The sequence below is a fragment of the Scomber japonicus genome, chromosome 17 (genome assembly GCF_027409825.1).
Source record: "Scomber japonicus isolate fScoJap1 chromosome 17, fScoJap1.pri, whole genome shotgun sequence".
Taxonomy (NCBI): Eukaryota; Metazoa; Chordata; class Actinopteri; order Scombriformes; family Scombridae; genus Scomber; species Scomber japonicus.
Genome location: NC_070594.1, coordinates 22,824,170 through 22,840,560, shown reverse-complemented (window position 1 = coordinate 22,840,560; position 16,391 = coordinate 22,824,170). Strand labels below are relative to the sequence as shown.

General features: G+C 39.9%; 1 protein-coding gene across 1 annotated transcript in view; it reads left to right on the top strand.

The window, feature by feature from the left end:
• ryr3 (ryanodine receptor 3) overlaps positions 1-16,391 on the top strand; it is a 102,293-nt gene that overhangs the window by 76,665 nt on the left and 9,237 nt on the right. Inside the window, exons 68-93 of the mRNA XM_053336721.1 lie at positions 666-796; positions 899-1,017; positions 1,659-1,857; positions 2,524-2,618; positions 2,889-3,034; positions 3,186-3,273; positions 3,383-3,475; positions 5,650-5,817; positions 6,156-6,215; positions 6,387-6,521; positions 6,672-6,784; positions 7,953-8,337; positions 9,139-9,251; positions 9,659-9,710; positions 9,801-9,860; positions 9,971-10,070; positions 10,788-10,867; positions 11,435-11,511; positions 11,590-11,663; positions 12,715-12,729; positions 13,588-13,668; positions 13,752-13,840; positions 13,954-14,082; positions 14,165-14,269; positions 14,734-14,815; positions 15,027-16,312. Of these exons, the coding sequence (XP_053192696.1) occupies positions 666-796; positions 899-1,017; positions 1,659-1,857; positions 2,524-2,618; positions 2,889-3,034; positions 3,186-3,273; positions 3,383-3,475; positions 5,650-5,817; positions 6,156-6,215; positions 6,387-6,521; positions 6,672-6,784; positions 7,953-8,337; positions 9,139-9,251; positions 9,659-9,710; positions 9,801-9,860; positions 9,971-10,070; positions 10,788-10,867; positions 11,435-11,511; positions 11,590-11,663; positions 12,715-12,729; positions 13,588-13,668; positions 13,752-13,840; positions 13,954-14,082; positions 14,165-14,269; positions 14,734-14,815; positions 15,027-16,312 (4,075 nt within the window). The remainder of the gene's footprint in view (positions 1-665; positions 797-898; positions 1,018-1,658; positions 1,858-2,523; positions 2,619-2,888; positions 3,035-3,185; positions 3,274-3,382; positions 3,476-5,649; positions 5,818-6,155; positions 6,216-6,386; positions 6,522-6,671; positions 6,785-7,952; positions 8,338-9,138; positions 9,252-9,658; positions 9,711-9,800; positions 9,861-9,970; positions 10,071-10,787; positions 10,868-11,434; positions 11,512-11,589; positions 11,664-12,714; positions 12,730-13,587; positions 13,669-13,751; positions 13,841-13,953; positions 14,083-14,164; positions 14,270-14,733; positions 14,816-15,026; positions 16,313-16,391) is intronic.

Here is a 16,391-nt window from a genome sequence, read left to right as displayed (position 1 = left end):
TTTAGTTGATCATTAATTTTAAGAATCCTTGGTAAAAGAGTAATGCTGCTAGTAATTTTTATGATCTGTGAGAATTAGTGTCACTGTTTGTGACAAAAGCACAATGTGAAGAACAGGTTTTCTGGCAAGATAACCATCGTATTTTATGAAAGACTATAAAAAGAAAAAGAGTTTTGTTTCCCAGGTGAGAGGACACAACAGTAACACGGGGAGCTGTGAAATGTCTCATTAAAATCATAATTCTGTGAGATTAGTCCCTCACTGGCTGTTACACGGCCATAAAACGTCCTCAAAACTGTCATGAATGCAAATTTTTTCTCACCTTGAGCCGAGTGGAGTTGTAAATTACCAGTGAAAATGTTTTGCGACAACCTTACCTTAGCCCTTAGCTGCATGGTGAATCAATGCTGATACCACGGGGAGCTCTGTGAGTGCTCTGTGGACCACAGGTACAAGGAAGGCAAGGCAAGGCAGTTTTATTTATATAGCGCATTTCATACACAATGGCAACTCAACAGCAAAAGACTATTAAAGATGGATGTAACTCCAGTAGGCACCAGGAGTTAGAGAAAAAAAAGTATATGAAAACTTTGGGATTTGTTCATTTATTCATAGTGCATATTATCTTTGTATCACATCGTATATATTTACATGTTGATATTAAGGCATCTGCCAGCATTTGGGGAGAGCCTTGCCACCCTGGTAGCAGCCATGCCCGTAGCGTTCCTGGAGCCTCATCTAAACGCCCACAACCCGCTTTCTGTCTTCAACACTAAGAGCCCCCGAGAGCAGGCCAGTGAGTGTCTACCTTTAATCCTCATTATACCATTGTTATAATTATGTATGCCTTTTTTAAAACACACTTTTGTTACAAAGACTGATGGTGTTTCTTCTGTAGTCCTCAGCATGCCGGACACAGTGGAGGAGATGTGTCCAGAGATGCCTCGTCTCGACAGGCTGCTGAAAGACGTCAATGATGTCTCGGAGTCTGGAGCGCGCTACAGTGACATGCCACAGGTCTGAATTTGCCAAGTGGATATTTTGGATGTATAAAAACAGCTGCATTTGTGAGGGATTGGCTCAGTTTTACTTTGTTTTTTAAAATCTGTTGCTCAGCAGGTTGTCCAACTTAAAGGATGTGCAATACTAAATCACTAGAACTCCTCTTTCAGTGTTTTAAAGTTTTCCTTTAGTTGGTAGTGAGTGCTAAATATAATGTTACACTCTAATCAAAATTTTAAAGAACACTTTTAAAATTCATTTTTTTATCCTTCATTAAAATATATATATTACCATCATTTAGAGCCTCAGTGAACCGTTAAATTTGTACACATAAAGTTAAAATGTAATACTGTAGGAATATAAACCTCCATTATACAGTCATTTGTAGATATAGCAAGTGGATTTTGCACCACTTCAGATATACATACTGTTCCAAGACTTTCATATTTACTGTATTTACATTACATATTTTTGCAAAACAAAACAAAAAGTATCAATCTAGTGTTTTATAACCTCAAAATCAATAATTTCTGGAACATCTGGCATATATCATTGGATTTATAATCCCCTTTAGAACTTAAGGTCCCTTATCATCACATATCAATACGTTCCTGATTGCCTCTTCCATCATCATACCTTCAGCCTGTTTCCTGCAGGTGATTGAGGTGATCCTTCCCATGCTGTGCAATTATCTGTCCTACTGGTGGGAGAAAGGCCCGGAGAACTCGCCTCCAGGTACTGAGTGCTGCACCATGGTGACCTCTGAACACCTCAGCATCATCCTGGGAAACATACTCAAGATCCTCAACAGCAACCTGGGCATTGATGACGCCCCCTGGATGAAGAGGATTGCAGGTTAGTGCTTTTTTAATAAGAATCTCTGATTGTAAGGAATTCTTTGATTATGTCAGGTAAGATCAAAGACTTTTACAAATGATCACCTTTAAGGAATATGCACATCCACTGCAGTAGATGCAGAGCTTTGGTAGAAATAATAATGGTAAAACATAAAGGAAAGAGTCACATTTAAGGTCACAGAAACACTGCAGCAAGTTCTTTTAAATTGGGGATTCCATGTGGGAAGCTAATTCTAATACAATAAAATAGATTTCTTCTTGTAGAACAGTTGCATTTTAGTGCACATTCCTTAGTGGCAGCTCAGGAAAGGCCATATAATATAATTGGCCGCTGTGGGGGCAAGTATGCTGAAGCACTTCAGTTTTTAAAACTTTGTTTAAATATTGGTCTTCTTATAAATTATACAACCGACATCTAAATTGGCTACAAGGCAGTTTATATGTCGGTTGTATTTTGAGAGATTGGCATATCAACAAATATGGTGATCTCAAAAAAGCACTATAATGACACTGATTGATGTAGTCTGACAGTTGTAACAGCTAAAGATATCCAGGGACATAAGGGGGAATTTTACCCTTTATGTTCTCAAACTTGGAATCCCAATCTTCTTAAAAACATCGATCTCTCAGTCAAGACTGTATTTTCTATGGTCTCTGTCTCCAGTCTACTCTCAACCAATCATCTGCAAAGCTGGAGCAGACCTGCTGAGAACCCACTTCCTGCCCACACTGGACAAACTAAAGAAGAAGACTGTTAAGGTGAGCTTAAAATATACATGATGCTACAGTTGGACATTGGACCCAGTGCTCAGTGATACCTGTGGTTAGTTTTGCTGCTGACTCTTTGCTGACAACTTAATGCTCGTACACATCATCTACTGAGAGTAAAAATACCTCTGTGTCGCTTCCTGAGAGGGGGAAAAGGGATTATCGCCATGGGGTTGGAAGGGCTCATGTGTGAGAACATTTGCACTAATAAAATGATAACAGATTTAAAGGAGATAAGCTGTTCATGTGCTGCAAACACAGGTTGTGTCTGAAGAGGAGCTGCTGAAGGCCGACAGTAAAATTGACAACCAGGAGGCGGAGCTGCTCATTCTGGATGAGTTCGCTGTGCTCTGCAGAGACCTCTACTCTTTCTACCCCATGCTCATCCGATACGTGGATAACAACAGGTACACATATCTACACGCTCAGCTGGGAAGAGGTTTTATTTAAAGATTTTTGTGGGAAATTCATCTTCAACTGGATGTTTTTTAAGCGTTGCCGTGCACAGATGCTCATATTTGTAACTCAATCAGAAATGTATCTGGTTCATGTTTTCAGGTCTAGGTGGCTGAAAGGGCCCAATGCAGACTCCACTGAGCTCTTCAGAATGGTGGCTGACATCTTCATCCTCTGGTGCAAGTCACATGTAGGTCTCACCATTACTAAATACACCAAACTGTTTATTCAGTCGAATGTTTGTGTCACAATGTTTCTTCTTCCCTGATTAACCTCAGTTTTCTGTCCTCTGAACACAGAACTTTAAGCGTGAGGAGCAAAACTTTGTGGTTCAGAATGAGATCAACAATTTGGGCTTCCTAACTGGAGAAGGCAAGACAAAGATGTCCAAGGTAAACCTGAATTCAAGACATTTCTAATAACATCAGGGTTTTAAGCAAGACAAAAAAAGTGAGCCTCAAAATGTTGTCCAGGAGGAAATGTTTACAATGTATTAAAGTATAGATATAAAGTATATTAATTTAAATCTGCTGTATGCCTGAAATCAGACATGGTGCCTGAGAACTTTAAACTCAGAGATATGCTAATGATAGTTTATTTGGATTCATTGGCACACACTCACTAGAGCAGCAAATGAATATTCATCCACACCTAAAAATCGCCCCCAACAAAGACACTATTTACTCCTGTTTGAGTAACCTTGCCTAAAAACTACAACTGTAAAGAAATAAATGGAAAAAAAGACTGAGGCTTTTTAAAGGATTAAAATATATATTTGTGAGAAGATTAATATCCTCAGTAGGAATCAGTGGAGTCTGACCTCTAACCCTAACCCATAGACAGAGCAGAGAAGTCAAAAAGTACTGACACAGACTAATACATTGATGGCTTTTGACATTTTGTGGGATTTTTTGAGAATAAAAAAAATAAAAATGCCAGCTGTATCCTTATAAGATATTAGAAAAAACGCCTAAATCAGATAGGCATTGAGTTTTTTTTCACATTAAGTCTAATGTCATGTTGACCTCCATGTTTGGCAGAAAGTGAGCTCTGCAAACTAAAAACCTGAATTGAATCTTTATTTGAGATACTTTCAGTAAGTCTGATGTAACTCTCAGGCCTTCCAAGAATAACTCATTGAAAATGGACCTCTTCATTCTGGGAGACATCTGTCACGGTTAATGACCCCTGGAGATCGAGCAAAAGCACATCTCAATTCTCTCCAGGTTGAAATTGGACTTATCACTCTCTCTCTCTCTCTCCCTCTCTCTCTCTCTCTCTCTCTCTCTCTCTCTCTCTCTCTTTTACTCTCTGTTTCCCTTTGTCAGCACTTTGGCAAAGCTCAACCTGAATGCTTTGTTTGACAGGATCCCCAGGCACTCTACAGTTCTCGCCACTGTATTTCACACACTTTGCTAATGAAAGGGAGAAAAAAAATCCCTCTGAACACTTTTTCCCTGTGTTTTTAATAGATTCCTTGACATGTGCTGAACAAGCTGAATATGTTGACGTGAGATGTTCTACAAATCAACTATAGATGTTCACACCTCTTAAATTCCCCTCTACTACCAAAGCTTTACGACATATGACATTTGTTGTAGTGAAGTCAGGTCATATATCTGGATTTTGACAGTGTTTGGTCCAGCAGGCACTCAGCTGGCTGTCACTGAGAGACTTTGTTGTTTATTTGTTTTGGCAGAGCTGGACGCTTTATTTCTTTGCACTCTTGGGTGGGTGAGTGGATGGGTGGGTGGGGGAGTTTGACATAATCACTCACAGTGAAGAAAAGCTGCTCAGCTCTTGATCTTGCAGGACCCTGCTTGTTAAGCGACGTATAATGAAGCACCTTCAGTCCCCCAGTATGTGATTCATCTTAATCCATGGCTGGAAGGTGAAACACACTTTTGTCCCCCCTGAAAGCAAAGTCACTGCAAATCAGTCAGATTTGGGGGCTACATTTGGTCGGAGAGCTATGTTTTAAATATGTATATTCATTATATATTAATATTTCAAAGTGTTGTATATTAATATTTATGTTTATATAAGTCAATTAAGAAAAGGTCCATTTGTGGAAGTTGTCTGATAGAAAAAGTTGGAAATATACAGTACATAAAAGCATTAAACTGGATAATAAAAAAACATTGAGGATTTGATGATTTGTATTTAATTTGAGAAATTTAGACTGTTAAATAAATCATGTATTTTTAAAAAATGTCTATTTAAATATATTTTTATTTTGTGATGGGGCACCACATACATACATTTTATATACAGTCCAATACAAAACACAAGAACACTCATTAAGAGATTGTATAAATAAAAGAAATGGCACAAACTGTGTGTCTCAATATTTGATGGACTGTTTTTGATTTTCTTAGGAAGTGTTACATCCCCAATTTGAGTCTAATATTAAATTTGAGTTTCTTAAATACACTGGTAAAAGAGAATCACACACTATACAGGACACAGCAGAGATGATATTCCACTATTTGAGCAAGTCAGTTTTCTTTTTGCTCTCTAAACTCACAGCCGAGTCGGTTAAGCTGCTCTGTGTGTCTCTCTGCAGTCAGGCGGGGACCAGGAGAGGAAACACAAGCGTCGGCGTGGAGAATACTACTCCATCCAGACCTCTCTGATCGTTGCTGCACTAAAAAAGATGCTGCCCATCGGTCTCAACATGTGCACCCCAGGTGACCAGGAGCTCATCTCCCTGGCCAAGATACGCTATAGTCTGGTGAGCTCCCTTAGTATTTAACCAAATACTGATGTGTTGTTAGTAGGCAATCCTTACATTCTGTCATATTAAGTTACTGTAGGACCTATATTTGAATTCACAGATAGATAATGTTCATGAAAGCGGGTGTGTAAAGTTAAAAGTTAATGTTGAACATCTAGAGAATATAGTCTTCTCTCAAAGTACATCTTTCAGTCAGTATGGTCTCTTCAACATCTGTTTAAACTCCTAACATGCCACACTTTCTTCAGATGGTTACTGTATATAACTGTATAAAAATTACAATATTAACCTTTTGAGCATTAACTCAACATTGCATCTTTTTCTATGTTTCTTAGAAAGACACAGATGATGAGGTGATGGAGCACTTGCGTCAGAATCTCCATCTTCAGGAAAAGGTGAGCTTAATATTGAAACATCATTATCAAAAAATCTGTACATTTATTTACATATTGAATCATACATGCTTTATGTGTAGGAATAAGCAGGAACAGCAGCAGAAGTAATCATAGATTTTTGTCTTTACTACTGTTTAAAAGTAATTTCTTGTGATTGTTACTGTGTCGCAGTCTGATGACCCGGCAGTCCAGTGGCAGTTGAACCTGTACAAAGACGTGGTGGTGAAGAGCGAGGAACCAGAAAACCCAGAACACACAGTGGTCAGAGTCCAAAGCATCTCTGCTGCTGTTTTCCATCTGGAGCAGGTAAAAACACAGACTGAACCTTTGCATGGCATGAAAAGTTAAAATATATAATTAGATCAGACATATCTATCTCATATATGCTGCACAAAATATCTTAAATCTTAAGTGCACAATTCTGTATTCCACTGTTGTTCCTTCCCTGTGGCTCAGGTGGAGCTGCCTCTGAGGAATAAGAAGTGTGTGTGGCAGAAGCTGCTGTCCAAGCAGCGTAAACGTGCTGTGGTGGCTTGCTTCCGCATGGCTCCCCTCTACAATCTACCCAGGTGAGTCTCCCGTACACCCGGCTCGCTTCTGGTACTGATACACAATGTCAATGATTCTATTGACATGAACCATTTAAGCAACACAGTTTAGAAATTGCTTTGTTTCAATCTAACTGTACATAACAAACAATCACCAAGTTGTCATGTAGGGGGGGGTTCGGGGGATTTTCTTTCTTGATTGTAAACCCCTCATCACCTCCCTAATGAGATTCTCTCCTGTGTTGTTTTCTTGCATAACACTACCTCATCCTCCCTCAGATACAAAAATAATAATTACTTCCTGAATGGCTATCGGGAGGTTTGGCTGGAAAGGGCGTTCAAAGCCTCCAGCTTTGACGTCCTGTTCTCCCTGCTGACGGTAATGTGAAACTACGGGGCGAATGCTTCATCTGTTCAACCCCCCCTTCATCCACCAGGCTATGGACCGATACGTGCCTAGCAACCAATTGTTTCTGCACTGTTGATTCTGATTGGTCAGCTAGAATGAGCCGAGAATTGAACTGAAACAAACTTTTTTGGAAAAGTGGAAACACACTGCCAGCTGCAGGCCTTTGTTTCATTTCAGGTGTACCCTGAAGGAAGGAATGAAGAGAAGGAAAGAAGAAGACAGAAAGAAATCTATTGCATACAATCCTGACTTTGAATAGTAGTTCATAATATTATGCTTAGTAGTAATACACTACATAGAAAGGTGTTTTATGTTATCTTACTTCCTGCTATATGATGATTTTAAAGATTTGTTTTTCATCTGACATTTTCTCAAAGGTTGTGCAGTTTTACAACACATCTGTGTGTCTTTGATCAGGAAAACATCTGTATCTGTAAATCTGTTAGTAGCGAGAAATAAAGTTATTGTTGCAGATGCTCAGATGTGTTAGAAAACTGCATATCCCACCGAAAGTGTGCATGTTCCTCTAATGAATTTCACAACTGAACCACAGTTATTTAAGAGATAGTCTCTTGTGACCAGTCAGAAGAGCCAGTGGGTCCCACATTGACCGATCACCACCCTGCCTGTAATGCACTTCCTGTAACCCCCTTCCCCCCCTCTACATCTCTCCTTCCTGTCTCCTCCAAAAACTCACCAGAACCCACCCTAATGCCACTGTACCTCCCTCCCCACTTCCCTCCATTCCTCCCCACCTCCCCTCACCTCCTCCCCCCCCAGGCATCGCGCTATCAACTTCTTCATCCCGGCCTATGAGAGACTATGGATAGAGGCAGAGGAGTACTCCTTTGAGGAGAAGCTAGTTCAGGATCTGGCAGTAAGTACTGGGCTCGCCTTGCCCTCGCCCCTCGTGCCCTGCGTTGGCACCCCTCTGCCAGTCCTGTCTGCCGAATGCTTCTTTAGCTCCGCGCCTGTCGAGCCTTGGGAGCGCGCCCGGGTGGGGACGTCGCCCAAAGCACCCAGGGGCCCCCGCTCTAGGCGTACAAAACCCTTCAAACAGAGATCCGTCAGGGGTCAGAGGCTGCATGACCAACTCAGGAGACACAGGGCCAGCTCCGGCGCTCGCAGCTCTAGAAAAGCAGGCTATGCCTTTCTGACAGCAGTGGTAAGGAGGGCCTTTCACTAGGAGACTGTCACTAGCTGTATGGCTGTCAGATCTGGATCCAACCCATCAGTTGTCTTTTCGCTGTACTCTGTAAGTCTGTAGTGTGAGTGTGAAGGTGACCTTACAGTACGTCCTGTGGCCGTGGCGTCAGTGGCATGCTTGCGTAGTCATGTGAAGATCACATTTCATATTAGATCTTTGTATGCAGATGTGCAGCAAACTCATCAAGACACTATAACTTTGCCATTGAAAGAGCACAGCCTTTAGATATAGTTGATCATTCACTGTTCGGGAAGATTATTATTTTTTATTAGTAGCTTAATTCTAGAAAACTGTCAGAGTAGTTTGGACTCTTGGAGTAGTTGTGATAGCCCCTCTTTGTCAGACTCCTGTACTGTCAGCTTCATTCTTCATGTTCAAAGTCATATCACCAAATGGCTTACTGCGTGCATCTGTTTGTTGTAACATGCATGTGTTTGAAAAACTGTTTCCAACACTGTTCATTCTCCACTCTCATCTTAACTTCCTCGTCCTGTCCTCTCCACGGATCACCGGGACATGACAAAAAAAAAAAAAATCTCACCCGCATGCCGATGCTAGTTGAATGTTCAATGATTCATTTCAGTGTTCTTGACAAACGTGTGAATGGGCACAATTTTCAGATATTGAAAAAATGTTGATGAACTTGCAGCTGTGATGAGGTGATTTCTTGTGAGAGGAGAGAGAATGAATGAATAGCAATCAGTTAAAAGTTGAGCAGAGCTAATTGTTCGCACCTGTGGACCCCTCCCCCCCCAGCAGAAAACCCCCATGAAGATTGTGGAGGAGGAGGTAGAGGAAGAGGCCGAGATCCAGCCAGATCCTCTTCACCAACTCATCCTCCACTTCAGTCACAACGCTCTGACAGAGAGAAGGTGGAGTAACTCAGCATGATGAAAAGTCTTTGTTATACAATGACCATGTTTTGGATTCTGTGTGTATTTGTTTGATGAAGAAACTTTTTTAAATAAATAAATAAATAAATAAATTAAATTAAATTAAAAATGAGGGAAAAAAACACTCCTGAGCAAAATCTTAAAGGCCTGACTTCAGATGTAACCTCTCCTTCGTAATCATCAACATTTTCATCAGTAACTGTAATTTAATTACAAAATAAATTGAAGTGTAATCCATTACTTACTGAGTAAAATGTACATAACTGATCATAATGTTGTGTAACTAGTTATTCCTTAACACCGAGTATAGAATAGTTATGTTTGCTCTTTCATAAAAACACAGTGATTCAGTCTGACTTGATTTTCACTCCTATCCTCCTTTTCAGTCACTTGGAAGAAGACCCTTTGTATATTGCATATGCAGACATGATGGCAAAGGTAGTGGCCTTTTATTCTCTTCTTAACCATAAATAATTGCTGCTACAATGTGCGTTAAGGTTTTTTTGACGTTGATCTCTGTGTTCTCAGAGCTGTGCTGAGGATGATGAAGAAGAAGAAGAGGAAGAAGGGAAAGAGAAGACATTTGAGGTACAGTCTCCTGAATAATGTCAGACTCTTAAAAAAAAAAAAAAAAAAAGAAGTCCCTTTTGCCAGTAACTACATGTGTGCTTGTGTGGTGCTTGTGTGTGGGCCATCAGGAAAAGGAGATGGAAAAGCAGAAGATCCTGTATCAGCAGGCGAGGCTGCATGCACGTGGGGCTGCTGAGATGGTGCTGCAGATGATTAGCGCCAGTAAAGGTAATGGTGGTTTGATTGTTTCTGCTCCAGTCAACTAGGCAGCTAATTTACTGTCTTGTCACCACCAGTAAACAGGTAGGCAGTCAATATTTTAATGGCAGTAACCTTTATCTACATGCTCCTATATGCACTTGAAGCTGACTAACAGTGAACTTGAAATTAAATATAGAATATCCACCAGTGTGATCCACAGACATGAAGGTTCCTCTGTGTCAACACATGCATAAAATTAGACTTTGTGTTTTATTATTCAATGTGTTTATTTAACATCCTAAACATATCAGAAAGTCTTTCAACTAAATAGATGTGGTGGATGAACAACTGCCACCCAAGATTACTGTAATTACTCTCATTTCAGCAGGGAGTTTTAGCACCACATTATGGTCTGGATGCAGCTGAATCAAGTTTTGTTGACAAGAAAAAATGACCGAAGCATTGAATACTTGAGTTTCTGGGGTAATGGTGCAACAACCTAATGGACACATTAATTTAAAAACACTATTTGAGTAATAATAGTAAAAGAAACAAATATATTGAGATTAAAATCCTTCATGAAGCCCTTGATCACTTGTAGTCTATTATTAGTACTGTGGACTACATACATATAATCCTGTATATGCATATACACGTGTTGTTTTCACATGAACCCATTAAAGGCCCCTCAAGTTTTAACCGACTGATTGGCAACTTTTACTATTTACCTTCCTCTGTCGTCAGGTCGTCTGGGCCCCATGGTGACCTGCACCCTCAAACTGGGTATCTCCATCCTAAATGGAGGCAATGTGCAAGTTCAGCAGGTGAGGTGGTGTCACTCTGTCATCCAGCATTCATCTGCACCAGCTGCAGAATGATGGTAAAGGTCATATGATTTTGAAGGGAGGATTAAAAATAAATAAATAAAAAACTTAATTGAAATTGCCTGTTTAAAAAAACACAGGAAAAATGTCAAAAAAAAAAAAAAATCTAATTTGAAATAAGAGCATACTGTACATTCATATATATCCAAAAATAGCGAGAGGGACAAGTGCAGGACATTCTCAAAGTTCAACAGTTGAAGTTTTTGCCTTGCGTTGTCTGGCTGTGGACAGTTCCATTATGACCACATCTTGAAAATATCGTACGATCTTTGTTTTGGAAAGATTGTGTGGTAGAATACATCTTTAAACAAGCAGTTGCTTTGCTGCTGTTAGGTCCGCCAACAGCAACTGGTGCTGTGCTCTATTAAAGTCCACAGCTGAGTCATCAATCAACAACAATCCTCTTCGATCCCTCACCAAGCAGTATACTGTATGATAATGGTTTCATCTATGTTAAAACAAAACAGAAATTAAGATTTTTAATGCTTTTCTTTCCTCTTTTCCCAGAAAATGCTTAAGTACCTGAAAGAGAAAAGAGATGGAGGCTTTTTCAAGAGTCTCTCTGGTCTGATGCAGTCTTGCAGGTAGGTTCTGTGACTTGTCCGTGTTACAAAAATTAGACATCAGACACTTATATTTGACATTTGAACTCCCTCTCCCAGTGTCTTGGACTTGAATGCATTTGAGAGGCAAAACAAAGCAGAAGGACTCGGCATGGTGACAGAAGAAGGTTCAAGTAAGTGAAAAGATGTCTTATTAGATGCACTATGTGAAATTCCACCTATTTTTGTCAATTATTTTTTCCGTTTCCCTCTTAGCTTCACATTTTGACAGTTTGATTTTCATATTCAATCAATGCTCCCTGTTGAGACACCTAATTTTACTCTAAATTAAATAAGATTCAACGCTCCTCTCTCGACTTACAGTGGCTAATGCTGAACTATGATAACTGTATAACCTGTGTCCATTGTCCACAAAGCTGTTAATTAATGCTAATTCCTAATTATTAGTTTCTGTATGGCCCTGTTAGATACAATAATCAAAATTTCATTGTCAGCAATGTGAATTTTGATGAGCACAAATAGTTTGCTGCTTGTGCTGCAGTCTATTAGTCACAGAAATGCCAACGTTGTGTCTTTAACCTCTTTTTTTGCAGCAATAAAAAACAAAAGTGAGATGTTAATATTAAATGTAACTATGTAGTTTATAGCAAGGGATTTAAAATAAATAAACTTGTGTGTTGGTATTTAGATACCAGCTAGTTATAGTAAGTATTGTGGTATAAGATATATCCCATCATCGACTACAAAGCAGTGAGCTGTGATTGGCCTTCAACAATACAAAACATACAGTAATAGAGGACATGGTCCAGCATTAATAAAATACCTCTCGTTTCTCTCCAACTAGCAAGATAAACAATCTTCACTTGACGCTTTTCACATTAAACAATGTCCGTCTTTTCATCATTCAGTCCCCTGCGAAACATCTCCACCAAGTTCTGTGTTTAACAAGTCACTGTTACTACTTGTGTCTCTGTTACCGTTATAAATTTTTTACCATTGTCTAAAGTTGGTACTCATCTTGTTAGAGATGCAGTGTAGACAGGCCCAGGCCTATGATTTTGCCGTCTAAAAAGTCTTAAAAGTCTTTAACTGCATGACTTTGTTTTTCACTCGGAGCCAATATATTCATATCTTTGTATTGTAACTCAATGTCCTCTCTTTTTGCTTATGTCTTCGTGTATTGTTTGTCTCCTTCCTCTCATTTAAAAAAACCATCGATGGCAGTCCACACTCAGCGGGGTAAATAGCAAATTTAGATCATCCTGATATGGCTATGCTTTCACCCTGAATGTCTTCTTCATATCTGTGGTCCATACTCCTTGCTTTTTTTGGTACCCAGCCTCTCCCTTCCCCATGCCCAGATGGAACACATTGTGCATGCTGACTGATAGAGTGTACACAGAAAGTGGATCTTCAGAATCCATTGCCTGTTCTTTGTGTTATTATTGTTCCCATTCCCTTCATGTTAACATTTACTAATGCAAATCCTATTACTTAAATCTGTTATTCTAAGGCTCTCAGTGCCACCTCCCAATGGTTTAACTGAAGCTTTGTGGACTCTTCCACAACCTAAGCAAAGCTTTGTCTTGCTTTGGACTTAGGGCCTATTTCACAAAGCTGGTTTCCACGTAGATGTTTAACTTTCACATGGTTTTATCTGCTCACACAAATGTACTTTACTCATTTTGTATAGTTCTGTTGACTGGATTATCTGGATAATTCTTAAAGTGAATTATTATAACCTTGTATGTCCTCTGTTCTTTTTTTGAAAAGATACTCCTCTTCAGGCCCAATCCTGGCCTGCATGTGAAAGTTATCAGGCTTCATCCAGCTTATGGAAATGTCCTAGTGTTTCACTGTTTTTAATTGAGAGCATTTTTACAAAACACTCTTTGGATTCAGTTTTGAACCTGAAATCTAAAGGCCCTGGACTTCAAAAAAGTTTTGAACATGAAACTTGTCCTGCTTGCCTCATGAATTGCTTCTGAGGGGAGTTTCTCATAATATTAAACCTCCTCATAATGAGTAAATGAAAACATTGTATTTGAGACTTTGTGTTGTTGCAGCTCAGTTCACCAAAGTGTCCTCTCTCACAAGGTTCTAAGGTGCTACAGAATGATGAGTTTACTAAAGATCTGTTCCGGTTTTTGCAACTTCTGTGTGAGGGGCACAATGGAGGTGAGTAACTCTGTATTTAATTGTTTGCATTATTCACTGCTCCAAGAGAGAACCAAGAATTAGAAAATATTACTTTCGGTCAGATTTCCAGAACTTCCTGAGAACCCAAACTGGAAACACAACCACAGTCAACATCATTATCAGCACTGTCGACTATCTGCTCCGTCTTCAGGTGTGGAAAACACAAATGTAGAGCCATATAAACAGCATCTTCATCTTTATTATTAGTGTTCTTTGTGATCATTGTTATTTTCAGCAGTTTACTAAAGTCATCCTCCTCTTCAGGAATCTATCAGTGACTTCTACTGGTACTATTCTGGCAAAGATGTCATTGATGAGACTGGAAGACTCAACTTCTCCAAAGCTTTAGATGTAGCCAAGCAGATATTCAACTCACTGACTGAGTATATTCAGGTAACAAACTCATCCCTCCATCAACAATGTTAAATCCACAGGAAAGAGACACTGATTAATCAAATATTCATCATCCCTCCAGGGTCCGTGTATTGGGAACCAGCAGAGTCTGGCTCACAGCAGATTGTGGGATGCAGTTGTGGGCTTCTTGCATGTATTTGCCAACATGCAGATGAAGCTATCTCAGGTACAATAGTCCTTTCTTCACTTTTGTGTATAAAGTCTTGTAAAAAATAAAAAATGAAAGAGTCAATCGTATTAACCTGACCGACCACAATCTCATATCATGAAGTACATTAACAGGTAACCCACTGTGGCTGGAACACAGTGTGTTGTAACAGGAAATATGCATCTGTGTAATTGTGTATTTCAAAGAAAGCACAGAATATTATAAAATGCATGAAAAACTAATATTGAGTTGATTTCAATCATATATTTCATGTATGTATGTAGGATATCACAAAAATGACAAGTTTTGCATCTTTCAGTGTTGGCCAGTATCTTCTGGTTGAACAAACATGGTTGATGTTTGTTCAGCTATGATGTAATCTTGTAGTGTTGTATATTTGGAATGTTAACAACAGTGTTTTTTCTTTGGGAAATCTCCTCCAGAGTAAAGCTTTTAATAAAAAGGCTCTGATCTCCTTGTAGGATGCCAGTCAGATTGAGCTGTTGAAAGAGCTGATGGATTTACAGAAGGACATGGTTGTCATGTTGTTGTCTCTACTAGAGGGTAAGATCCTGAAGCTGATATAAAAAAATGACAAAAGACAATATTGATCATTGATTGCTGAACATTTTAGGCCATTTGTTATCTCAGACTACAACAGAAATGTTGAGATAATTCTAGTAAATGTGTGGACTGTTTTAAGTCTAAGTTGTTAAGTATATAATGGATAGTGTTTGAGTATAATCACTCAAATGAATGTGTGTTCTCTGCCCAGGTAATGTGGTGAATGGAACAATTGGAAAGCAGATGGTTGACACCCTAATGGAATCATCTAGCAATGTTGAAATGATCCTCAAGTTCTTCGATATGTTCCTCAAGCTGAAGGACCTGACCACCTCAGACAACTTCAAGGAGTATGATCCTGAGTGTAAGGGCATGATCTCAAAGAAGGAGTTCCAGAAGTCCATGGAGAGCCAGAAGCAGTACACACAGTCAGAGATTGAGTTCCTGCTCTCTTGTGCAGAGACCGATGAGAATGACATGTTCAATTACAAGGAGTTTGTAGAGCGATTCCATGAGCCAGCCAAAGATATCGGCTTCAACGTGGCAGTGCTGCTGACCAACTTATCTGAACACATGCCGCGTGACTCCAGACTTACCACCTTCTTAGATCTGGCAGAGAGCGTGCTTAGCTACTTTGAGCCATATCTGGGACGTATTGAAATCATGGGTAGCGCAAAGCGCATAGAGAGGGTTTACTTTGAGATCAGTGAATCCAGCCGGGAGCAGTGGGAGAAGCCGCAGGTCAAAGAGTCCAAGCGTCAGTTCATCTTTGATGTGGTCAACGAGGGTGGTGAGAGTGAGAAGATGGAAATGTTTGTTAATTTCTGTGAGGACACCATCTTTGAGATGCAGCTGGCTTCACAGATCTCTGAGCCAGACGAGGCTGAACAACCTGAGGAGGACGAAGAGGAGGAGGGATACAACATCCTGGAAGAATTGGCTGCAGAGGAAGAAAGCGCCTTGGAGTCTGCCTCAGCCTTCACCACTGCATGCCGCTCAATCAAGAAGAAGATCAGCCATGTCCGCCAAATTGTTTCTCTTAAGACTATCCGCAAGAAGCTGAAGAAAGTCAGGAAACTGAGCATCAAAGAGATTATCACAGGTTTCTTCTCCTTCTTCTGGATGCTCTTCACCGGCTTCTTTAAGAAAATCTATAGCTTCATCTTTGGTTTCTTCCACCTCATCTGGTCATCCATGTTTGGCGGTGGTCTTGTTGAGGGAGCCAAGAACATAAAAGTGACAGATATCCTTGGAAACATGCCTGATCCAACCCAGTTTGGCATCCATGGAGATGTGATTGAAGGAGAGAAAATGGAGGCCATAGAGACAGCAGGAAACGTAGATATAACCATGGCACCACCAACGGACATAGGAGAGGTCGACATGATGATGGAGATGCTGACTGGGCCTAAGAGGGATACTGGAAAACATGTGGAGCCAGGCCTGGGTGATGTGTCTGAGCTGACAGCAGAGACCTCAACTACAGAGCAAAAGAAGGTTTGTGGTCACAAATTTAAAAAAAACTGTTCATCTCTCTTATAAATGATATTTAAGTCCTATAGATACTTGCAATCAG